This window comes from Brassica oleracea, chromosome C1, assembly GCF_000695525.1.
Source record: "Brassica oleracea var. oleracea cultivar TO1000 chromosome C1, BOL, whole genome shotgun sequence".
NCBI lineage: Eukaryota > Viridiplantae > Streptophyta > Magnoliopsida > Brassicales > Brassicaceae > Brassica > Brassica oleracea.
This window is the reverse complement of record NC_027748.1, coordinates 4181928-4204253: the sequence shown is the minus strand read 5'-3', so window position 1 is coordinate 4204253 and position 22326 is coordinate 4181928. Positions and strand designations below refer to the sequence as shown.

The 22326-nt window shown below is 39.8% G+C and overlaps 7 protein-coding genes across 11 annotated transcripts; 4 read left to right on the top strand and 3 right to left on the bottom strand.

Annotated features, from left to right (window-relative positions):
• Positions 1–691: 691 nt before the first annotated feature.
• On the bottom strand, positions 692–3205 carry LOC106342143 (transcription factor bHLH69). Its single transcript, XM_013780997.1, has 5 exons — positions 2679–3205; positions 2488–2553; positions 2063–2128; positions 1739–1795; positions 692–1230 (listed from the first exon to the last, which is right to left on the bottom strand). The coding sequence occupies exons 1-5, from the start codon at positions 3150–3152 to the stop codon at positions 910–912; spliced, it is 984 nt and encodes a 327-aa protein (XP_013636451.1). The 5' UTR covers positions 3153–3205; the 3' UTR covers positions 692–909.
• A 609-nt stretch (positions 3206–3814) lies between these two features.
• Positions 3815–5662, bottom strand: LOC106329397. Its single transcript, XM_013768045.1, has 2 exons — positions 5019–5662; positions 3815–4649 (listed from the first exon to the last, which is right to left on the bottom strand). Exons 1-2 carry the CDS (start codon positions 5660–5662, stop codon positions 3815–3817), a joined length of 1479 nt encoding a protein of 492 aa, XP_013623499.1.
• A 40-nt stretch (positions 5663–5702) lies between these two features.
• LOC106329388 lies at positions 5703–6776 on the bottom strand. The gene has a single exon (XM_013768034.1). It carries the CDS (start codon positions 6774–6776, stop codon positions 5703–5705), a length of 1074 nt encoding a protein of 357 aa, XP_013623488.1.
• A 4521-nt stretch (positions 6777–11297) lies between these two features.
• Positions 11298–13540, top strand: LOC106334104. Its single transcript, XM_013772476.1, has 10 exons — positions 11298–11394; positions 11572–11784; positions 12054–12137; positions 12261–12295; positions 12374–12476; positions 12578–12663; positions 12807–12918; positions 13024–13136; positions 13219–13267; positions 13350–13540. Exons 2-10 carry the CDS (start codon positions 11599–11601, stop codon positions 13425–13427), a joined length of 846 nt encoding a protein of 281 aa, XP_013627930.1. The 5' UTR covers positions 11298–11394; positions 11572–11598; the 3' UTR covers positions 13428–13540.
• A 93-nt stretch (positions 13541–13633) lies between these two features.
• Positions 13634–17564, top strand: LOC106333964 (lysosomal Pro-X carboxypeptidase-like). Of its 2 annotated transcripts, none has more exons than XR_001268519.1 (9): positions 13634–15676; positions 15762–15927; positions 16014–16147; positions 16222–16334; positions 16420–16699; positions 16787–16942; positions 17017–17089; positions 17169–17218; positions 17300–17366. XR_001268519.1 is itself a non-coding variant. In XM_013772370.1 (9 exons), exons 1-9 carry the CDS (start codon positions 15104–15106, stop codon positions 17440–17442), a joined length of 1695 nt encoding a protein of 564 aa, XP_013627824.1. In that variant the 5' UTR covers positions 13634–15103; the 3' UTR covers positions 17443–17564. The 2 variants fall into 2 exon arrangements, 1 of the variants encoding a protein (XP_013627824.1); XM_013772370.1 differs by having other exon boundaries at positions 17010–17089; positions 17300–17564.
• A 288-nt stretch (positions 17565–17852) lies between these two features.
• Positions 17853–19237, top strand: LOC106309911. The gene is made up of 3 exons (XM_013747065.1): positions 17853–18152; positions 18306–18329; positions 18724–19237. Exons 1-3 carry the CDS (start codon positions 17960–17962, stop codon positions 19023–19025), a joined length of 519 nt encoding a protein of 172 aa, XP_013602519.1. The 5' UTR covers positions 17853–17959; the 3' UTR covers positions 19026–19237.
• A 96-nt stretch (positions 19238–19333) lies between these two features.
• Positions 19334–22306, top strand: LOC106309871 (calmodulin-binding protein 60 F-like). 4 transcript variants are annotated; one of them, XM_013747024.1, is made up of 8 exons: positions 19334–19814; positions 19900–20034; positions 20206–20281; positions 20356–20414; positions 20497–20975; positions 21050–21210; positions 21287–21493; positions 21573–22121. In XM_013747024.1, exons 2-8 carry the CDS (start codon positions 19931–19933, stop codon positions 22119–22121), a joined length of 1635 nt encoding a protein of 544 aa, XP_013602478.1. In that variant the 5' UTR covers positions 19334–19814; positions 19900–19930. The 4 variants fall into 4 exon arrangements, with proteins under 4 accessions (XP_013602478.1, XP_013602483.1, XP_013602470.1 ...); XM_013747029.1 differs by having other exon boundaries at positions 19335–19866; positions 19939–20034; XM_013747016.1 differs by having other exon boundaries at positions 19337–20034; positions 21573–22306.
• The last annotated feature ends 20 nt before the right edge of the window (positions 22307–22326 follow it).

Below are 22326 nucleotides of genomic sequence, written 5' to 3'. Positions count from 1 at the left end.
GAGCGCCATACGCAAATTTATGGCCCATTCATCATAATTCAAGCCAGTGAGTGGTGGTTGAGAGATGACTGCACCGGGATTATTGTTAGCACTCAGGTCGTATGGTGAGATCTTCTTATACTTTGGGTCGTTGTTCATCGTGAGGGCCATCTCTCTGTTTCAAACAGAGTAGAATAAGTTTCAATTCGAGAACCGGTCTCCCTTGCGATTACAAGAGGAACTTTGAATCAGAATCAATCTTCAAAGAAAATTAGTTTCGTGCTTTGATACCATGACAAATTAGGTTTCAATATCTCAATCTTATTTTTTTAGGCGTTAACAAGTCGTCCTATATATACATGGACGATCCTCAGTATATAGGAAACTATACATAATAGAAGATATACTAAATCTTAGTATATGGAATCTTAACATATCCCAATACTTAGACTCTTAGGTTACTCTATAAATGTTTAATAATGTTTCAAACTTGTGGTCCGACTTTCGAACTATTTTGGCCTGACATTTTGCTAGATGGAATCAGTTTTTTTTTATGTGAAAGACATACCAATGCAATATAGAACTATACAATGTATCCGCATGATTCGCTTCGATTGGATTAGAGTATATTTCATCCATCATGTCGACTGGATTAGAATGGTAAATAACTTTATAAACCAAAAACCATTGCAGATATTAGCTTAATACAAAATAACAAAGAGAAAGCATGAGTGTGCCATTGATAGTGGTTTGTAGTAGGTAAAAGACAGAAACAAAGTGAACGCAAATACGGTCTTGTATTCCAAAACGCAACCCCTTATTCTTTCTAGACTTAGACCAAAACCACCTATCCCACTTTTCATTGTCTCTGTTTCCCACTCAGCCTAACTCCCGAAAAAAGGAAAGTTAATAAGATTTAAACCGCCGTTATCACGGCTTGGAAACTGATGAAGCGTCTTTAACTGTCACCACCGAGGCACCTTTAACGTTAACGACTGGTGTAGTAGCTGCGTTAGGAGACAAAGGAACGCCGGCTTCTTTAACGGCTGAGATCAGAGGATTACGGGAAGGACAAGTGGCGGTTGAGATGGTGGTGGCTAAGGATATGGGCATGAGGCAGAGACCTTTGCCTTGTAGGTACTGCATGGCTGATCCCATGTCCTCTTCCATTAGCTTTGCCACTTGGTGCTCCGTCATTTTCGCCGTCGTCTGATTCTCCCCGGAGGTGTTTTCGTTGGACCCACCAGCATCCTGAAAAAGTTGATAAATTGAAAAAAAAATTCTCGGCAATAGTAAAAAGCATGAAAAGCAAAACCCTAAAGCTATGATGTCAAAATCGAAGGTTTAGGTGAAAAATCAGCACGCGTGCTTTGCATTTTTCTAGTTTGTTGTTTTGTTTTTTTTACTCTTTTTGGAAAACTTTTATTTGTGTTAGAAAGACGAAACCAAAACTACTTTTAACTTGTATTCTTCTTTAACCAAAACAAGAGCCTCCATCATAATATAAAAAAATTCTCTGTCTCGTAGCTGTAACATAAATGATTAAATCTCATTCTAATGTTTCCAGTGATTTCGTCATCTTCATCATCATGTACGAAAATGATACGAATTAAAATGATAACTCACCATAAGAAAAAATATACTAGTATTTGACTTAAATGAAAACCTAATCATATCTAGTCTGTGATTCTTTTTTTTCTCTAATCAACACTAGTCTATGATTAGAATTAAAAGGAAATAAAAAAAATAGTTGAATTACCTCAGAGATTTGAGAAGAAACAGAAGCTGCACCTCCCAATCTACTCATGCTTAGTACCTACATATATACATTTTTTAAAAGAAGGTTACTAAGTTCACCGTTCTACATCTTAACAATACATATACGATAATACGAGAAGATTACAAGTTATAATCACCCCAAAATTAAGGAGAGGGAGCATGAGGAATTTTAGTTACAGAGGCCCAGGACCCGAGTACATATTGTAATATCAAACTCAGAGGTAACGAAGCTTCCATTATTATATGAACAAAAAAAAAACATTTCATTTATTTTTAAAATTATCAAAGAGAGATAGAGAATCACCTTGACTTGGAGCTGTAAGAATTTGACATAATCGATAATCTCATCGAGCATTGATGCTTTGTCTGTCTGTTAATTATTATTTTTAAACAATAGATAAAAAAACTTGTTAGCTTGAGATCCTACACCTGTTTATTACTGGAGTACTTGTTATTTTAATCCAATAATAAAATAGTTAATCAGTGTTTAATCATTTGATTGTATAAAAAGTCCAAAGCTCTGTGTAATATATGTACTAGCATTTGTGGTCCAAGTTATGAACTCCAAGACTAAAACACATCACCAATCTGATTCATATGATTAACACATTATTTAATTTATGATGTACTAAAGAAATGTATATACAAACAGGATTGGAATCCCTTATTAATTAAGCTTTATCTAACCATGGACATATAGGATGATTAAAATCATGTATGTAAACTTACCTTGTTGCCATTAGGGACAAGTTCTTGAAGAGATTTCATCCTTTCCGCTATTCTCTCTCTTCGTAACTGGTCCATAATTTCAAAATATTTCATATAATTACCCCAAACATATATTATTGCACAGTTTGCTACATACATTTTTCTTGGTAACTGAACACGAATAATGAAGAAAAAACAGAAAAAAAACGAACCCGTTCTGCGATACTGTGAGGATCAGTGGCTTGACCTCTTCTAGCTCGGACTTTAGGCTTAGTCTGAGGCGTCGCCGCCGTACCCCCGGTGGTGGTTGACGCCGTCGCCTGAGACTGCGTTTGTGTGTGACTTTGTTTCATAACTCCTCCTCCGGATCCCTGAGGGAAGTGGAAAGGAAGAGATCCAGCGGAGAAGCCACTGTAGATAGCGTTAACATCAACGGCGTCGTTTGGATTGTGGTGAGACAAAGGAATCATCGTGATCTGGTTTCTTGAATCAACGTCGTGATGATGAAAGCCAGCGAGGGAGGAGTCAGAGGTAGGGGGAGGAGCGTCGTCGTCGAGTGCGGAGGAAGGCCAAGGAGCCGAGGAGAAGAAGTTTTGGAGGAAGTCATCGTGGTCAAACGTCGCAGGAGATTGGAGGTGGTGAGGAGAAGAAGAAGAAGAGGAAGGAGTTAAGAGAGATGAGTTCATGTCTGTCTGCTTCTTCTTCTTATGTTCCGATTTGAGTGAGGGTTTGTTGAACATGTAGAGGTGGTTTACGGCTTTTATGGTGTGTTTAAGGAAGGATAAGGATGTTAATATTTGAAGTTTATAGGGTTATAAGCGTAAAAACACACGTTAACATTTTTTGTTATATCATCTTCGAGATAATAAAGCAGAACAACACTTTTGGGAATGACAACTATATTCAAACATATTAAATTCAGACATGTAACATAAATGCGTAAAGTCATATAATCATGTAGCTCTCTGGTTCATCTCGAGATCTACTGTTTACCAATTGTCGCCAAGATCACAAACATGCTATCCCCATAGACGATACTTGTGTTTAAGAATAAGTATCAACAAAAAAGATCACACTTCTTATAGTAGATGGGTTTATATTATCCTTTTTATTTTAAATCAATACGTTAGTTTTTTTTTTTTTGAAAATCACTTTTATTCACTTCATAGAAATAGTTGGTATGCTATTCATTTTTTTTTTTTGCAAAAATGTGAATTACCATTTAATAGGAACGGGTTTGTAACTTATTACAAAAGATTTAGATCCAAATAGGATTTACCTTGGCAAAAAAGTAAAACAAGGTAAAGCCTATAATGTTATGCTAGATTTTAAGAGAACTGGTTACAGCTCAGTCATAGCGAAGCCACTCCTGCATCAGAGTACCATATTGCCTTCGATTTCTCTTTGACAGAATGGCATCCCTGATAAAGCGATCCAATTGCTTGAAGATCGTTCGAGGAGAAGTGGAAATGTTGTCATGAAGCCTTTTATTTCTTTCAAACCAGATGCAGTAGATTGTTGCAAGGACCACAAGGCGTTTGAGATACCTTGTGGTAGTTGCATCTTTGATATCCAGCCAAACTGAGAAGGCTGTCCAAGTATAGAATCCTGCTACCGTGACACCTAGTCTGGAGAGAGTAAGACGCCACAGTTCCTGGCTCCAAGAGCAGGTTAGAAAAAGATGATCCCTGCATTCAACAAAATCATCACAAAGACAGCAAGAAGTAGGAGTATTAAGACCCCAACTAGCAAGCCTAGCTCTTGTAGGAAGTCTATCAAGGTGAACAAGCCACATCAAGAAAGAATGTCTAGGCACAGAACCCTTGAACCAGACATGGCTTGTCCAAGATTTAATAGAAGCACGCTGTCTCATGTCTTCCCAAGTGGATTTGGCTATAAATTTATCAAATGACACATCATTCACCAGCCAAAAGTAATTGTCACTCGGACTTTCAACGGAGGGAAGAGGGATGGTGGTGAGGTAGACTTGTAGCTGTTCTGCGGCAGGTGAACGAGCACCCGGAAGGGCCCATCCCGAGATGTTGCATGCTTCAGACACAGAGGCAAAGAGAGGTACATTAAGCTCCCTCGGACCACTAACCCCAAAGAGATTGATAAGTTGGCCTAGTGGTGTCCATTGGTCCCACCAAAAACTGATAGAAAGACCCGTGCCCAAGTTGGCTCTGAGATAGCGAGAAGCAAAACATCTCAAGTTCAAGACAGAGCGCCAAGTCCAAGAAGAAGCTTTCTCCACATCACAGCTCCATACATTCCCTTCCTTAATTTTATAGCTTTTAATCCATTATACATTCCCTTCCTTAATTCTATAGCTTTTAATCCATTGAGCCCAAAGGGAATTGTTATCCGCATATAACAGCCAGATTAGACGGAGGCATAGAGTCTTATTCCACCTTCCAAAGTCTCTCAAGCCCAAACCACCTTCATTTTTCGGTAGGCAAATAGTTGTCCATGAGACTTTGTAATTGACCGGGCCTGTAATACTACCACTCCAAAGAAACCGGGAGCAAAGACTTTGAAGTTGTACTAAGCACCTCTTTGGGAGAATGAAAGCTGAAGCCCAAAAATTGATAGATCCGTATATAACAGAGGAGATAAGCTGCTTCCTCCCTGCATATGAAAGGGCTCTAGCCGACCAGTTGGTGAAACAACCCGCAACCTTGTCCAGTAGAGGTCTATAGTCAGATATTCGCAGCTTCCTATGCATCAGCGGCAACCCGAGATACCGGATAGGAAGGGAACCAAGAGTGAAACCCAGACTTGTCAAGTCAGAGGTTTCAGACTGGTTCAAACCCCCTGCATAAAGCTCTGTTTTCTCTTTGTTCATCGTCAGACCCGACCATCTTGAAAAAACATCAAACACCTCTGAAATATTCTGAAGAGAGGACCTAGACCCATCGAAAAATACCATAATGTCGTCTGCGAACGCCAAGTGAGACACTGCAGGGTCGGACGCTTTTGGGTGGTAGCGTATGGAGCCGTCTGTGTACTTAGCTCGTAGGAGCTGAGAGAACACTTCTATGCAAAGTACAAAAAGGTAGGGTGAGAGAGGATCACCTTGACGAAGACCTTTAGTACCTTTGAAATACCCGCACAACTCCCCATTTATAGCCACTGAGAACCGAGTAGTTGATATACACTGATGGATCAGATTTCTGAAAGCCGGTGGAAATTCCATAGCCTCCAAAGTATTCTTGATAAACCCCCAGTTGACTGTGTCAAAGGCTTTGAATCCTTGATCTTTGACATAAAAAAGAGTCCTCGGCTTTTGCAAGCGTTGACCACTTCCGATGAGCTTCCTCTTCAGCTGCTGCAGCAGCAGGTGAAGGAGAATTGAGGGAGACCTGCTGACAAGAGATAAGGTTATCAAACGCTTCAGCCACCCTTAACTCCAGATTAGAGAAATTCTCATTACTGAATGTCCTTATTGTATTCTTCAGCTCTTTCAATTTCTTGGAAATAACAAGCTGCCGAGAACCTTCAAAGTTAAGACCAGACCAACAACCCTTTATAATCTCTGCGAAGTCTGGATGGTTGTTCAGATGCGCAAAGAACTTGAAGGGACGCTTTTGTTTCGGTCGTAATTGATCAGTGAAAACGCAACATGGAATGTGATCCGACATCCCAGGCTCTCCAAATATTCCAAGAGAATCCGGAAAAGCCAACAGCCAGTAATCATTTACCATAATTCTATCGAGCTTTTTGGAGACATGCCTGTTGGACCAAGTCATCGAATTACCGCGGAAAGGAAGATCAGAGAGACTGCTGCGTTGAATACATTCGTTAAAATCTCGCATCCCTATTGTAGTGGAGAAACCGTCTCCATTAGAATGTTCCAAGGAGGAGGTAATTTCATTGAAATCACCGAGAATTAACCATGGAGAGGCTGAAGTGAATGGAGCACATGCTGTAGTTTCAATTTCATTCCAGAGAAGACGCCTCTCTACAGTACAATTCGATGCATATACAATAACAATAGAAACAATTATCTCAGTGGCGACGAGTGGGAGCTTAACTCGACATGTAATCATCTGAAGAGACTTTGAGATAACCGAGACTTTAACTGATGGGTGCCAAAGAACCCAAATCTTCCCAAGATCTGAGAAGTCATAATTACTATCAAAAGACCAACCCGGCAAGGGACGATTTACTATATTCGCTGCTTTAACCGGCTGTACATGCGTCTCAATAAGACCTCCGAAAATAGGTTTGTTTTTCTTCATCCATTTCCTAAAACCACGCCGCTTTACAGAATCGTTGAAACCTCTAATATTCCAACCAAAAATATCCATTAAAGAGGTAAAAATTAGAGGATTAAAGGGCCTCTAGCCCTAGCCTTCGCCTTCTGTCTCTGCTTGTATCTTTTCGCAAAAACATCAATGAATTTATCATCAGGGTTTTCCTCTTCTTCTGTCAATGAATCCATATCCGAGGTAGAATCTTCTGATCCAGACGATTGTGACGTCAATGAGGTCTCAAAAGTACCTGAGAGATCAACGCAGAGGGATCCCGTACTCAAGTCATGGACAGTGATTTTTGAGAGCTCATTTGATGGAGTTTTCGAAGTAGAAGCAATATCCGCACGAGGAGGCTTCAGAGCTCCTAAGGGAAATTCTGATTTTCCTGCATGGTGTTCCAAGGGCGCAGCAGCAGGAAGAGAAGGAGGGTGATTGGAAGAGACCGGTGGGACGGAATTCAACACTTCTCTGTACGCTGTCTTTAACTTCTTCCCTTTGGGAGTAATAGGCAGCAGACTCTTTATTGGAGCCTTGCCTTTGTCCTTAACAGGAACACCCTACCCTCTTGGACAAGCCGAAGTTGGGTGCTTTACAGAATTATATACACAATGCACAGGTTTTAGGAGCAGCCTTGCAGCGTGATATACTATGACCCACTTTCTTGCAGTAAGAACATAAAGAAGGAAGCCATGGGCTTGATACTTCAATGCGTCGGGTATCACCACTCTCAAACCTTGCATTCACAAACTTTGGTATAGGCTTCCTCGGATCAATAACAGTAAATGTTTGTCAAGTTTGCAGTCGAAGGTTGCAGACAGACTGGGTGGCCCACTATGCCTGCAATCTCTTGAAGGGCATCTTCGTTGAAGAACTGAAGGGGAACTCCCGTGAATTCCAACCATACAGGAACCATTTCCAGCTCAGGTTTAACCTGTTGCAAGCCTGGTGCCCATTTGGCTACAAACATTGTCTGTCCGTCAATTTGCCAAAGTGGCTGACTCAGAATTCGACGCCTCGCATTTGGACAGGGAACTCTGAGAAGAAAAGCATTTCCTTCCATTTTTGAAACTGAAATGTCTCTTCTCTGCTTGCTCCAGATACCATAAACTATCGCATGAACCGCTCCGCGGGGCGGAGCCTCCTCGTAAAACTGCCCAAGAATGAAACACTCCCAAGCTTTTTTATTTTTCTCCACTAGAGCATTAGGGATAGTGACACAAGCTTCACCAGATTCCAAAGTGTAAGGAGTTTCCTTCGGCTGCAGCTTTATTTTTGTCGGTTTTACAAAACCTTTCCAAATTTCAGCTGAAGACTTCCTTTGTTGCAACTGTTCCTGCGAACCACCTAACTGGTCGGAGGATGAAGGTGGGCTACCACCGGTTACAGCAGAGATGGCCACTATTGGAACTCTGTTGTTATCTACAGAAACCGTAGGTACAGAACTCGGATTTGACACTGTAGCTAGGATCACAGCTTTGGGGCTTTCCATTTTGTTGGCGCAAGTCTCTGGACTCAGAAGATTGGCGGCAACAGCTTGATGAGATACCATTGAAGGATTCTCACGTTCGACAGTAACATCTTTAAGTAGTGACGCGGCGGCGGCTGTAGAAGAATCAGGCACCAAAATTGACAGATCTACTTCAGTGGCTCCACCGGGCGCGGTAGAAGACAGAGGAGCAGGTATTTCAGGCAGAGCAGCAACAAAACTGGTCTGATTTGCAACGGCAGAGGCTGGCTCAGTCGAAGCTTTCGTCGACGAGTTCGACGCAATCGAACGAGAGGGTGTCGATCCAGTGGGGACACGACGAGAGGCTTTGTTTTTGGGGGACTTTTTCTTTGCCATGGAGGCGGGTGGGGATCGCCGCTGTGAGCAGCGACGGTGAAGGAAGAACGAAAGGGATCTCAGGGTTGGAGAGAAAAGTCTTCAGCGCGTGCAGTGTCAAAACTCGCAGTAGGTCGAGTGAAACTGATGAACCTGTTGTTCTCTACCGACCTCGTTGAGTTTGAGAAATTTGAGATCCTCTTAAACGATAATGAAACGGAGTATATATCATAATCATCACGAGTACCACCATATCCTTTGGTCGAGTATATAAATCCTGACATCCTGTTATATTCGTGTTCTACCATAATAATAATATACATAACCATTTTTTCAAAAAAAAAATAATAATAATATACATAACCATTTTCTTTTCTTTTCTATAAGTCGGAACATTCTATTGTCATATAAGTGTGCCATCTGTTGTCTTGAAATATAAGTTATAATCTAACATGTTGATCACTGTTATAGTCCATGTAAAATAATAAGTATTTCTTAAGGTTGTAAACTCCCTCCTCTCCATAGATGATTTGATATTTTCTTTTGTCATTTGTTAACTGATGGCATTAATTATCAAAAAAAAAATCTTTATTTCTGTCATTTCGTATAAATTTGCAAAGAGGAATACATCGAACTAGATTACATTAATATTTAGTTGCATGGTATATATAATTACAAGCATGCATGATTAAGCACATGGGACATTCTGAGTTTTGCACAAACTCACAAGAGGTAGAGATGGGCTTTGATTAAATACACTTCCCATTTATTAATTGCAATGTTGGTAAGCATTAATGTACTACACAACATGCATACATAGATAGATCTACCATCTCATACACACAATAATCATTTATGTTTTCTGCTTAATTATTAGTATATACCAAAAATATTCTATAGTTCTTTATGAATGAGAATCTAAATAAAAATTTCGAGCGTCTCGCGAAATACATATAGACGCTAGGGCCGAGTTTTATTGGGCTTAACCAAAATTTTGTTGTCTTATTGGGCCTCCGTAATAGAATACTTTTAAGATTCTGTCGAATCCAACCAGCCCGCACTTAACGCCGAGCCGAAAATACCTACTTAAACCCAAACCGGAAAAACCAAAACTGGATCCAAGTCATTAAACAATAATATCAAAACATGACTTATGAGTTTAGTACTTTGGTGTTTAGGTATAACCCGAACGGACCGAAATCCGAACTAGATCCCACGATATTCAAAATTAGTTAAATATATTAATGTTTTTATATATATTAAGGTAATTTATATATTTTATACTGTTCTAAACATCTTTGTAGTTTGTTTTATTTGTTATTTCAAATATTTTTCAGTTAGTTTAGATAAATTAACTAACTTTTAATTAGATTTGTAAATAATTTATATATTTTGAATTTTTTTATCAGTTTTTCGGGTTTTAAAAAATATTTTTTGACGATTTTAAATATTGGTTACAATCCGATCCAAATCAAATCCGGAAGAAACCGAACCGAACCTGATCCGATATTTAGTAAAACTCGAATGAGACTTATGAAGATAAAACAACCAAAACCTTGGAGAGTTGGAGCTTGGGTTCTTGCTATGGATCTTGGTGGTTGGTTTCCAGATCTACCTCTTGGGTCCTTATGCAGAGCGGTGGCGACTTCCGGTCTGGCGGTCCACCCTGGTGTTTCGGTGGGTCAAAACCGGTCAGTCAATACCTTGGAGAGTTTTGGAGGTTTCCACTAACTCGAAGACTTGTCAAGCCAGCGGCACCGGCGTGTGTTGGTACCTACGGTGGTGGCTTGTGGAGATCTGCCGGGGTGCGTCTCGTCTCCTGTCGTCTATGGCTGAGTCGTTGCAGCTTGTGCGGTCTGCCTCTCTTTTGATGTCTCCTCTTCCCAATGTTTGGTTCCGGTTTCATGTTAGAAGTTAAGTCGACTGACTTCTTTGGTGTTTGCTCGAGTTTATTTGGTTGCTTGTATCGTGGTCACCGGTTCAGCATTTCGACAGTTTATGGTTTCTCCAGCTCTGGTTCTCGGAGGTGGCGACTGGCGGTGGTTGTTGTGGATTGTGAGTCGGTCCTTCTCTTCTCATCGGTGGCACCAGTCGGAAGGATAGCATATCCCAGTGCCGTGAGCTTCTATGTTTGCTCGTGGTAGTGCTGTCTCTCAATATCCATTGTAGGTTCCGAGCTCATACTGGATCAAGTGTTGCGGCCCTTTCGGACCCGTCTTTCTGCAGGTCTTTTGGCGAAGGATGCTCAAATCAGTCTTGGCAGGAATGGTTAGTTTTCTTCGTCTCTTTGTTCGAATTCCTTTCCCTTCTTCAGTAGCGTCGGTGCTTCATGGAAGTGACGGTTATAAGTTTCGAGGAGTCCATCGAAACCTAGCTACTCCAAAAATGACACGGAGACTCCCGGCATCCGAGGTAACGAGGAGAACCTCACTTCTTCATGGTCATCGTAGACGGTTGAGAACATGAATCGATTTCTAAAGTTTATTAAAATCACACTAGCAGAAGGTGCCGGGTTTAGTGGGTAGGCGAAGCTAGTTGTAATACATAGACTTCGAAATTTTGTTCGAATCGAGCTTGTAACCGAAACTAATTCCCGTGTTCGGGTTGATTATATAAAAATATATATTAAAAAAAAAAAAAAAAAACAAAAACAAAACCGACGGCCCCGAACGCCCGGGCCTACTGCTTAGTATGCAATTGCGAGTTATGTTGTCGAACAATGAATAGTTTGCAAAATGTTTTGAACAAAGGAGAGAGTTAAAAGCGAAAGCAACTGCAAACTTATCGTGTGACAATTCAAAGGGGACGATTACTAATACTACCACTCATGTTCAACCACGAATCTTTCGTGTACGATGCGATCTCATTTTTTATTTAATTTGTGTCCCAATAAGAAATAATTGTAGGCCGATTGAGTCAGCGACATGACATGACATGTTCATCATCCTGCCCATTTTCTCACAACCACATAACAAGACAAGAACCTTAAACTGTTCATTTTCTTTTGAATCTCGCCAATTTTCTCAGATAAGAAAACTACTGTTTGTGTAAGGGATGAAGAAATCTTCATGGGGTTGCACAATCTTTATCCAGTTATCTCTCTGTCTCATCGTCTATGTGTCTCTGCATTTTGGTCACCAATCTTTGTTATCCAGCAATGCCGGAGCTCTAGATCTTCATTTCATCTCCGTCTCCGGTGGTTTCAGGCCTCTTCAACGTCAAACTCGTCTTCTCCGATTGGTGTGTGTTTCTTCCCATCTTCTTTCAATGATGAAAGTTTGGTTCTTTATAGAAATCCTAGCCTCCTCAGATTGAAAAATCGAGTCTTTTATATTAATTAGATCACACTCTTGGTTCCACCAGAAAGGAGAAAAATGTTGATTTTTTTTTTGCTTCTTCTTAGTATTGCTAGTTAGGCCTTTACAAGTTAGGTTGTTGATTTTAAGGATATTATATGTTTCCTTGGTAGATGTTGTACTGATGTTGTGCTGTTGTTTTGATGGATGAAGATGGAGAGAGTTGCGGAAACTTACAAGGCTAAATTTGTGGTGAGCACAAGTGAGGATGGAGGAGGAGATCTACTCCTGCTAAATGTCAGCTCTCATGCTTAATCTTCTTATTTGCTTACTTGAACTCTAGTGGATATGAACAAAAAGGTTATGATCTCTTTTGTTTCAGACAGTTTATGAGTAATGAGTGTGTTGGTGTTTTGGCAGGATACTAGTGTTTCCTCTTCACTGAAACTTCCGTGGTAATTTGATTTTGTGGAACAGATTCTTTCAGCTAAGTTACTTCAACTATAAGGCTGATCAATGTTATGCAAATTTAGGTACACTATGAAGAAAGGATCAGGGAGTTTGAGAGAGCACATCGAGTTGCCTTTTGGTGGATCCTTGGATGTTGTTTTTGTAGACACTGCCTCGTTACAGAAGGTAGCATCAGTTTATATCTGTGAATCTAAAGGAAATGAACATGAGATTTTTCTTCTGTTTTCATACTGATTAATAATTCCACCATCTTACTGCAATTCAAGCAAATGATGAGTGGATCATTGAATGGCTCGATGATCAGCCAGTTGAAAGAACTTACAAAGGTTCTAAAAGCAGCAGATGGTGACTGGTAAGTCTGCTACTCAGCTCATAGACTCTCTTGATCTCTCAAGAACTTGTGGCAATACCGCAACAAAGCTCCTCTCTTTATTAGTTGCTTACCTAATTTTCTTTATGGATGGAAACAACATTCTATAGTCGTTCTTGATACAGGCGCATTGTGGTTGGATCAGACCCCTTATTCGCATATACACTAAGTAATGGTCCAGAGGAAGCCAAGGGAGTTGCAAGGACATTTCAGCAAATCACCATCAAATATGGAGTGGTAAGACACTGAAAACCCCATCACATTCCAGAAATTTTTTTTATCGCCGTATCTAGTCCAGTGAAATGGAAAACATCTGAGAGAAAAAAACTTTGATGATTCAAGAACATGTATATAAGCGAAAAGGGCTGTAGCAACGGAGCCAACGAAGATAGCTTCACTTGCATTATGGTTCCTAATGCATCAGAGAACCGAGGTTTAACGAATGATAGTAAGAGGTAACAACTAACAACATTATTAATCATAAACATGGGGACAGCTCAATCTCAATATCTCTAATATCAAATGCATAATTGTCAGGGAAATGGAAGATGGGTTTCTTCTTCACAGAGTTAGCTTCTCAGAGTTTGTAAGTGTACTTCTTTCTCTAGTTATGACATGTCCTCTTGACAAAAAGTGAAATAATGTCTTCTTTGTATATCATAAAACAGGTTACATATACTATCAACTTATCAGGACAAGTCATAGACACAAGAATAGTTAAGCAAAAGGGCAAAGAGTCCATCTAAGATTATTCTCATATTTCTGTGTGTGTGTGTGTTACCCTCTCCATCGTTGTAAACTCTGTAAAGCACCAACATTCTTTATTCTTTCTTTTAAATGACCAAAATACCCTTTCACAGCTAGGAGTCTCAGGTTAATCGCCGGAGGGTGAAACTGGAAATTGCAAGCTAGAAAAATGGGTAATATAAATTTTCTGAAGGAGTGGCCTTTGGATTTTTTACACTCATTAGTTTAAGTATGAGGTTCTGCTCCCGGAGGGTCTCGACATGGCGGCCATCTATGGCCTCGCCGTCGTCATCTTCCGGTGGAAGCGGACGCCGATGATTTCAAATCTTTCTTTGATGAGCCACTTGAAAAAGTGGTGATGAATCATTTAAAATAATCTTCTCCATGGCCATCACAACTACCAACTCTGTCTTCCTCGCTTTCACATGGATTCCTTTTCTTTTATATATGTATATATATAAGGTTTCACTCTCTTCTTCTTCTTCTTCTTCTCCTTCTTCTTGGGAGACTATGATGATTCTTAAGAAGTCAATAGACCAGACGTTGGTTGTGGTAAATACTCTCTTACATGGCGGGGCTTTAACAGCAGCCATGGCGGAAGAGTTTTTATCCTTTAATCTGTCTGAGAAAAGGCGAATCTGAGTCCTCCTCTGTGACATGCAAAGTTTTTTTTTATTTCATATAAAAAAAGTAAATTTTTATTAGCTACTGTTAAAGCTTTGATTCATCATCTTTGTATTATTGAACTAGTCAAATGATTTTTGTCATCTCATCTTTGGTTACAACTTACACAACACAAAGAAAATGGACAAAGCTTGCATATGTGTTGTTTTGCCTAATAGTGTGTTCTTTCTACATCTACCATAGAAAATGTGCGTATGCATGTGGTTTAGATCAGTGTTGCCAACTAAGGATTTCGGATTATAACCGTAGACAGGAAAGAATGAACTTCATCATCTTTTTATAGATAGTAATTAACAACTGTTAAAGCTCGCACAGCATTATTGGTTGCTTAAAACGTTAATTGTGGGCCTAAACCCTTTTGTTTTCAACTGAGAGAATGAATGAAACAAGAGATGAAAGAACTTAGCTTTGAGAAAAGTTTGTGGTATCAGATGCAATTGTAACTTTTTGTGACAGCTCAACTAACTGATATGAGTGGAACTCTGTTTATTAAACTTGCCAGTTTAGATTGCCTTGTTGTATTTATTACCGATTATGTTCTCTGCTTTAAAATTATTATTGGTGGGTGAGAGAACTTTGCCGTTACTACTTTATTTTCCGTACTAATCAAAGAAAAAGATGGTTTCTAGTTTGGTTTCTTGTTTGGTAATGAACTAGCTTACAGCCATGTATTGCTTAAAAATATATACTGGAAAATCTTGTGGTCCTATTGCCAAGTGTGTTACAGTTCTGAAATGTGGGATGTGTTGTTCTTCCTAGTATCATAGCCTCAGTGACACTTTCTCAGTTAAAGGATTATTTTTCTGGATGCTAATGTTCTTGGCAGTCACATGTAGCAAATTGTTTTCACAACTCTGTGTATAACTGGATCTTATAAAGAACAAATAGATTGGCAGATTATTGTATAGTAAGGTGTTTGTTATGATGGGAGCCAGTTCTACTTGTGTTAGTGTTTGTTAGTCTTTTTTGTTTGTCAGCAGCATTGTTGAGAATGAGAGCATATGAAAAGTTATTGATATACAGACAAAAGCTTCCCTTGTTTTATATCACTTTTGACCTCCACAAGCTCCAAAAGCTGACGCAGACACAAGACCAAACACACATCCTCTTATTTATTATAGTCTGTTGGTTCGAGTTGTACTTTCTCAGTTCTTCAGAGAGAGAGAGAGAGAGAGAGAGAGAGAGAGATATGGAGAGAATGTCTACTTGTTTATGTCTTGCGTTCCTGTTATTCTCTTTTGTTGCAGATGCAATGTATATTCCAAGACGTTCTCACCATCTTTTATCTTGGAGACAAAACAGGAAGACCTCCAAGTCAAACACAGAGTTGCCCTCTCACTTTGCGACTCGTTACTTCCCTCAGAATCTTGACCACTTCAGTTTCCAACCAGAGAGTTACCAAGTCTTCCACCAAAAGTACCTCATAAACAGTCATTTCTGGCGCAAAGGTGGCCCCATCTTCGTCTACACAGGCAATGAAGGTGATATAGAGTGGTTTGCTTCCAACACCGGTTTCATGCTGGACATTGCTCCAAAGTTCCAGGCTCTTCTAGTCTTCATCGAAGTAAAAGCTTTACCAAAATCCCATTACGCATGTCTTGTTTGAAAAAAAACACTAATGCTTATTGTCTTTTCCTAAATCTTTGTAGCATAGGTTCTATGGAGAGTCAAAGCCGCACAAGCTGGCCAATACATTGGGATTCTTGAACTCACAGCAAGCGTTGGCTGATTACGCTCTCTTGATAAGAAGCTTGAAGCATAATCTAACCTCTGAAGCATCTCCTGTCATAGTCTTCGGTGGCTCTTATGGTGGAAGTAAGATTAAAAAAAAAGTCAATATTAGTTTCTTATTGCTACATTTTGCTCTTATAAACGATCTTCTGTTGTACTCTCTGAGACAGTGCTTGCGGCGTGGTTCAGGCTAAAGTATCCACATATAACAATTGGCGCACTAGCATCCTCTGCTCCGATTCTGAACTTCGATAATATTGTTCCATCTTCAAGCTTCTACGACACCGTTTCTCAGGACTTCAAGGTATGTATATATATATCAAACATGGTTGTTAGTCTGTAAGCATACTTAACTATGAACTTTCTCATTACGAGCAGAACGTGAGTGCTAACTGTTTTGAAGTCATCAAGAGAAGCTGGGGAGAAATGGAAGTATTCTCCACCATTAAAGATGGTTTACAAGAACTCAGCAAAATGTTCAGAACTTGCAAGTAAATAATAAAATCTGTTTTCCTTCAATGTTGATTCATTGTTTAGTTCCAAGCAATCTAAGAGAACGTTTTTGATGAATCACAGGACCCTACACTCTGTTGACTCAGCCTCTGGTTGGCTAGAGACAGCTTTTATTGAAACAGCAATGGTTAATTATCCAACACCTGCAAATTTCATGGCTCCACTGCCTGCTTATCCAGTGGAACAGATGTGCAAGATCATGGACGAGTTACCTCTAGACGCTAGCAATCTAGAGCGTGCGTTTGCCGCTGCGAGTTTATACTACAACTATTCAGGTTCAGAGAGTTGCTTCGATATGGAAAACCATACTGATTCTCATGGACTCAACGGTTGGGGGTGGCAGGTATTCATTAGAGTCTATATTTTCTCTGTTTCTTCTTTTATTCACAAGGGAAAAGAAGCTAATGGATCAATGCGAAAAAAAAAAAAGGCATGCACAGAGATGGTGATGCCAATGAGCTGCTCGAACCATACCATGTTTCGACCATTTGAAAGTGATGATGAGAAAGCAAACCAAGAATATTGTCTGAGGGAATACGGTGTCAAGCCTAGACCACACTGGATCACCGCTGAGTTTGGCGGGCAGGTTAGTATCGTCTCTTCCTATTTTCTTTTCCAGATAACATACTTCAAGCTAAGAGTCTTTTTGGCAGAGAATAGAGATGGTGTTGAAGAGATTTGGTAGCAACATTATATTCTCCAATGGACTGCAGGATCCATGGAGCGGAGGAGGGTGAGAGTTCCTCATCCATATTCTTGGTCATTCTTTATTTTCTTTAGAACAAAGAGTTGATGTTAATGGCTTTTGTCAGTGTCCTGAAGAACATATCGAGCAGTATCATTGCGCTTGTGACCAGAAAAGGTTAACGCTCTTGAAGTATAAGAGTGAATTACACACGTCTGTTAGAAACAGGAGACTTAAAAAAGTGTTTCTTTAAAGCAGGAGCTCACCACACGGATCTCAGAGCTGCTACAAAAGACGACCCTGAGTGGCTGAAACAACAGAGGAGGCAAGAAGTTGCTATTATAGAGAAATGGATCAGTGAGTATTACAATGATCTGGAACAAGAAGAACAAGCTAAGTGATAAGTTCATTGTCTGACTACCAAAAAAAAAAGAGAGTTCATTGTCTCATTGTCACGTGTCTCTCTGAGTGTCTGTAATGAGTAAAAACTATTATCCAATAATAACCTTCATTTGGATTTTGATTAAACAACATAAGCTACAATAAAGGGTGATTCCTGAGTCTAACGAAAGTATAGTCCCTTTTGAGAAGAATATAGAATTCAAAGGGTAAAATAATAAATTAGTAAATAAAAGTATAGCGCCTTTTTCAGAAAGATTAAAGAATTCAAAAGGTCAAAATCGTAAATTCGTTCAGAGAGCGGTTTATACAATATTACCGTGAGAAACGCACCACCGACATCTGGACCGGACCCACTGAAACGCTGTCGTTTTAACTATTTCCCTCTCTAGTTGGTTGGGCCCATTCACACTCATCAGCTCTGTTTCTAAATCTACTTTCACACCACTAAATCGCCATTGTTGCTGCACTTCCACCACTCTGATTCATTTCGATTGAGCTTTCTTTTTTTTTCTTGCTATGGCTCGTCGGTCTGGAGACTGCATGAGATGTCTGGTGATCTTCGCGGTGGTATCTGCTTTAGTAGTGTGTGGACCAGCTCTTTACTGGAGATTCAACAAAGGTTTCGTTGGATCCACTCGTAAGAGCTCTGTTTGTCCTCCTTGCGTCTGTGATTGTCCACCTCCTGTCTCCCTCCTCGAGATCGCTCCTGGTATGATTTCGTTTTTGATTGGATCTGAGTTTAAAGATTGGATCTTTTAATCAAGCTCCCTCTTTTAGATTCGATCTTTTCTTGTCTAAGATGTAAGAACGAATCTCAGCTTGTGTATAGATTAACAAGTTGGTGTTTTTTTTCTTTTTGCAGGGCTTGCAAATCTCACTGTTACAGGTTAGATCTTGATTCTGAGCTTCATTTTGTCTAGCTGCTTTACGTGTGTTGTTTCCTTTACTGTTATGTTCTGTCAAGTTGTAAACTTGGTGGGTTGATAGTGTTATTCCAAAGTCTGTACCTTTATGTTTTCTGAGTTTAGGCTTTTACGAGTTATTTGGAGAACTGAAGTTTTGATAATTTAGTAACCATTAATCATCTCAATTGAAGAAGCTTCATTGCAGAAACAGGCTAGTCACTTTGTCAGTCTAAGACACGACCAATTAATGTTTGGATAAAAATACTCTGATAGTTATCTTGCTGAATGACGTTTTCTGATAATTTATATAGAGTTATAGCTCTTGTATTCTCCTGTGAATTAGTACGTTCATTCTCTAACTTGTGTTGTGAACAGATTGTGGAGGTGATGATCCAGAGCTCAAACAAGAAATGGAGAAGCAGTTTGTGGACCTTCTGACCGAAGAGCTGAAGCTGCAAGAAGCAGTTGCAGATGAGCATAGCCGTCACATGAACGTTACACTCTTAGAAGCTAAGAGAGTTGCGTCTCAGTACCAAAAGGAAGCTGAGAAATGCAACGCCGCCACTGAGATCTGTGAGTCAGCTAGGGAGAGAGCTGAAGCTTTGCTGATCAAGGAGAGGAAGATCACTGCTTTGTGGGAGAAGAGAGCTCGTCAATCAGGGTGGGAAGGTGAGTAAAAAACTGATTGCCCCCTTCTCATGTCAAACCCTGAAGTGTTTTTGTCTGAGAAACCGATTTTTTCAAGGAAAAGTCCTTTATGTTCCACGTTTCTCCATATATGTAGTTTTTTTTTTGTTTTTGCCTTTGGAATCTGAATGTAGCTAAAGAATGGCTTGTGGCCTTGTATTGACTTTCTCTTCAAAATATATAATTGTCCATTTCTCTACCACTAAGTTTCACTTCTCTCATTAGTTAGGATAAAGAAACATTGAAACTGGAGACATTAGTTAGTTAAAGACTCTTTCACAGGTCAAGAAACGTTCTAAGTTTGTGAACAGAGAGAGCTAGATTTGATGCCTGTCTGTGTTATGCTTTAAGTTAAGGTCAAGAGGATAAAGAAACGTTGAAACTGGAGACATTAGTTCCTTAAAGACTCTTTCAAACGTGTCAAGACACGTTGAAAGTTTGTGAAGAGAGACAAAAGTGGAGATGTCAAACGCACTGAGGTTGACATAGTTGATGATCACGCGGTTTCGTGTTTTTCAAGATTCCTTCCATTCACAAAAACAGCTGTCTTTGTTTCTGTTCCTTTAGCGTCGGCCATTAAAGTATACTCTGTTTTGCATTATTCTAAATATTCAAAGGGACATGATCCATAAAAGCTTTAGATCTACCATTTAAAAGAAACAGATCTAGGTTCGTACACTCCATGTGGGTTGTATAATAAACGATCCATAAAGAAAAGAAAAGACATCTTTATACGACTTTGGTTCTAGATTCAAGTAATCTCTGTGCTCTATTATTCTGTGAGTTTCTCTGAAGCTTCCTTGGTGTAGGACTTGTGCTCTTTTCTCCAACGTAAGGAATTGCATTAAATTCGTATCTCCCTAGGCACAGAGATTGATAACTTATCTTACCTTAAATGGAAAGTTCGATGAGGAAGAGAGGACACAATCAAGAGTATACAGATAACTTGCCAGAAGGCTCAGAACCAAAGAGACAGAAGAAGCTTCCAGCTTTGGCAAAGTAAGTCATACTTTACATGTGTTTCATGCATCTTGAACTAGATTGTTTTGGCTGTTATTATAAACTTCTTTTGGATTGGATAATAACCTTTCTGAGAGATGTTCATTAAGCATCTTGCATTGTTATCAAAATTGGTCAGAGATTTTATTAAAACAAGAACTGTGTTTACAGTGTCATCGTGGAAGCTGTCAAGGTAGATAGTCTGCAGAGGCTATGCTCCTCTCTGGAACCATTATTCCGTAGAATTGTGAGTTAATATTCTATTTCAAAGTTTAGTTTTCTCGTTAGACCAAAGCTTGATTATGGTGGGCTAATGAACAGGTTAGTGAAGAGGTGGAACGTGCCATATCTAAGTTGGAGAGCTCCAAAACAACTCCAAGGTAGTTTCTCTAGTTATGTTACTATCTCGTATCTCCTTCCTTGGACTGGTTCCATGATCTTTACAGCTATTTGAGTTTTCAGATCTCAAGAACCAAAGAAGATTCAAGGCCTCAATGGAAGAAACTTGCAAATTCGCTTCAGAACACGAATGCCTCCTCATTTATTCACAGGAGGGAAAGTCGAAGGAGAGCAGGGCTCAGCCATTCACGTGGTCCTTACAGATGCAAGCACAGGAAACGTTGTTCAAACGGGAGAAGATTCAACGGCAAAGCTGAACGTTGTCGTGTTAGATGGAGACTTCAACGATGAAGATTGGACGAGAGAACGTTTTGAGAGCTTTGTTGTGAAAGAGCGCCAAGGAAAAAGTCCAATATTGACTGGTCACACTCATGTGGTACTCAAGGAAGGTGTAGGAACTCTAGGAGAACTTAGTTTCACCGACAATTCGAGCTGGATTAGGAGCAGGAAGTTTAGACTTGGTGTTAAGGCTTCATCAGGGTTTCATCACATACGTGAAGCTAAGACAGAGCCTTTTGCTGTTAAAGATCATAGAGGAGAACGTGAGTTTCCTTAAATACTTTAAGAGAGTTTCTTGTATTGTTTTTTTTATCTGAATCTTGGTTCTTTTTTGCAGTATACAAGAAACATTATCCACCGGTTTTAAATGATGAAGTCTGGAGATTGGATAGAATAGCGAAAGATGGAGCACTACACAAGAAGCTAGTTAAATCTAACATCATGACTGTTGAAGACTTTCTTAGGATACTTGTGAAGGAACCACAGAAGCTAAGAAGCGTATGTGCATCCATAAAACATCTATACAAGAAGCTAATGTGTCTTGTTTTTATAATCTTGGTGTGTGTGTTTGCAGTTACTTGGGAGTGGAATGTCAAATAGAATGTGGGAAAACACGGTGGAGCATGCAAAGACCTGTGTATTAGGTGGGAAGCCTTACGTTTATTACACAGAGCAGACACATAATAATACAGGAGTTGTCTTCAATCATATATATGAGTTCCAAGGCTTGATTGCTAATGGTCACTTCTTGTCTCTAGAATCTCTTAACGATGACCAAAAGGTAAAGACATCTCTCTGTAAACTTAGCTTCTTATTCCCATTAGATATCTCTCTGAGATACTTTTGCAACTCTTTAACAGATTTCTGCAGACATTATGGTGAAGGCTGCTTATGAGAACTGGCACAAAGCGGTTGAGTATGATGGTAAGCTGTTGAATTTCTTACCAGAGGCAAAAAGGGCACAGAATCATCATCAGAATGTAAATAGCTACTCATTGGTTCCTCAGCAACAGATACAGTATCCGTTTGTGCAGCAACCATGTAATCAGTTAGGAGACTACACATCGATGGAAGGTTCCTCAGTTTCAGGCTCATGCAATGAAGACCGTGAAGATGTTTTCACAGAGGAAATTAGGGTGAGGAGTTCAGAGATGCTTGAGACCGATGATATGCAGAAACTGCTCAGGACATTTGGGATAGCAGGCGGGTTTACTCATATTGATGAGTCGTGTTACGGTTTTGACGATCGGTATGAAGCTCAGGTAGATAAGGGTTATAGGAGAGAACGAGGGAGAGGCTCAGGGAAAGCTGTGGTGGGTTGGCTTAAGCTTAAAGCTGCTTTGAGATGGGGTATCTTCATACGCAAGAAAGCTGCACAGAGGAGGCCTCAAATTGTGGAGATTGACTAAGGAGAGCTGTAAATATTATGGGAGCTCTTTGTGAAAAAGACCAATCTAGAGTTGTGACATAAAGAGTAATGGGACTTTGCATTGTAATGTTTTATTTGTGTGCTTGTTTGTGTTATGTTGTTTACTTGTTCCATCCTGGCATTGAACATTGGACTGGTCTATATGATTACACACATCTTGTTCTCTATTAGCTTCTCCTACAAGT

Coding starts and splice junctions, on each gene's coding strand:
- LOC106309871 (XM_013747016.1), top strand. CDS start 19,931: ATGGAAAGTTCGATGAGGAAGAGAGGACACAATCAAGAGTATACAGAT. Junction 20,035..20,205: donor AAGCTTCCAGCTTTGGCAAA/GTAAGTCATACT, acceptor CTGTGTTTACAG/TGTCATCGTGGAAGCTGTCA. Junction 20,976..21,049: donor TAAAGATCATAGAGGAGAAC/GTGAGTTTCCTT, acceptor TCTTTTTTGCAG/TATACAAGAAACATTATCCA.
- LOC106333964 (XM_013772370.1), top strand. CDS start 15,104: ATGAGAGCATATGAAAAGTTATTGATATACAGACAAAAGCTTCCCTTG. Junction 16,148..16,221: donor CCGTTTCTCAGGACTTCAAG/GTATGTATATAT, acceptor CATTACGAGCAG/AACGTGAGTGCTAACTGTTT. Junction 17,090..17,168: donor GATCCATGGAGCGGAGGAGG/GTGAGAGTTCCT, acceptor GGCTTTTGTCAG/TGTCCTGAAGAACATATCGA.
- LOC106334104 (XM_013772476.1), top strand. CDS start 11,599: ATGAAGAAATCTTCATGGGGTTGCACAATCTTTATCCAGTTATCTCTC. Junction 11,785..12,053: donor AAACTCGTCTTCTCCGATTG/GTGTGTGTTTCT, acceptor TGATGGATGAAG/ATGGAGAGAGTTGCGGAAAC. Junction 12,138..12,260: donor GAGATCTACTCCTGCTAAAT/GTCAGCTCTCAT, acceptor GTGTTTTGGCAG/GATACTAGTGTTTCCTCTTC.
- LOC106329397 (XM_013768045.1), bottom strand. CDS start 5,662: ATGGAATTTCCACCGGCTTTCAGAAATCTGATCCATCAGTGTATATCA. Junction 4,650..5,018: donor GCTTTCATTCTCCCAAAGAG/GTGCTTAGTACA, acceptor TCGCTATCTCAG/AGCCAACTTGGGCACGGGTC.
- LOC106329388 (XM_013768034.1), bottom strand. CDS start 6,776: ATGGATATTTTTGGTTGGAATATTAGAGGTTTCAACGATTCTGTAAAG.
- LOC106342143 (XM_013780997.1), bottom strand. CDS start 3,152: ATGAACTCATCTCTCTTAACTCCTTCCTCTTCTTCTTCTTCTCCTCAC. Junction 2,554..2,678: donor CTCACAGTATCGCAGAACGG/GTTCGTTTTTTT, acceptor ATTATGGACCAG/TTACGAAGAGAGAGAATAGC. Junction 1,231..1,738: donor TTTCTTCTCAAATCTCTGAG/GTAATTCAACTA, acceptor CAACTTTTTCAG/GATGCTGGTGGGTCCAACGA.
- LOC106309911 (XM_013747065.1), top strand. CDS start 17,960: ATGGCTCGTCGGTCTGGAGACTGCATGAGATGTCTGGTGATCTTCGCG. Junction 18,153..18,305: donor CCTCCTCGAGATCGCTCCTG/GTATGATTTCGT, acceptor TTCTTTTTGCAG/GGCTTGCAAATCTCACTGTT. Junction 18,330..18,723: donor TGCAAATCTCACTGTTACAG/GTTAGATCTTGA, acceptor TGTTGTGAACAG/ATTGTGGAGGTGATGATCCA.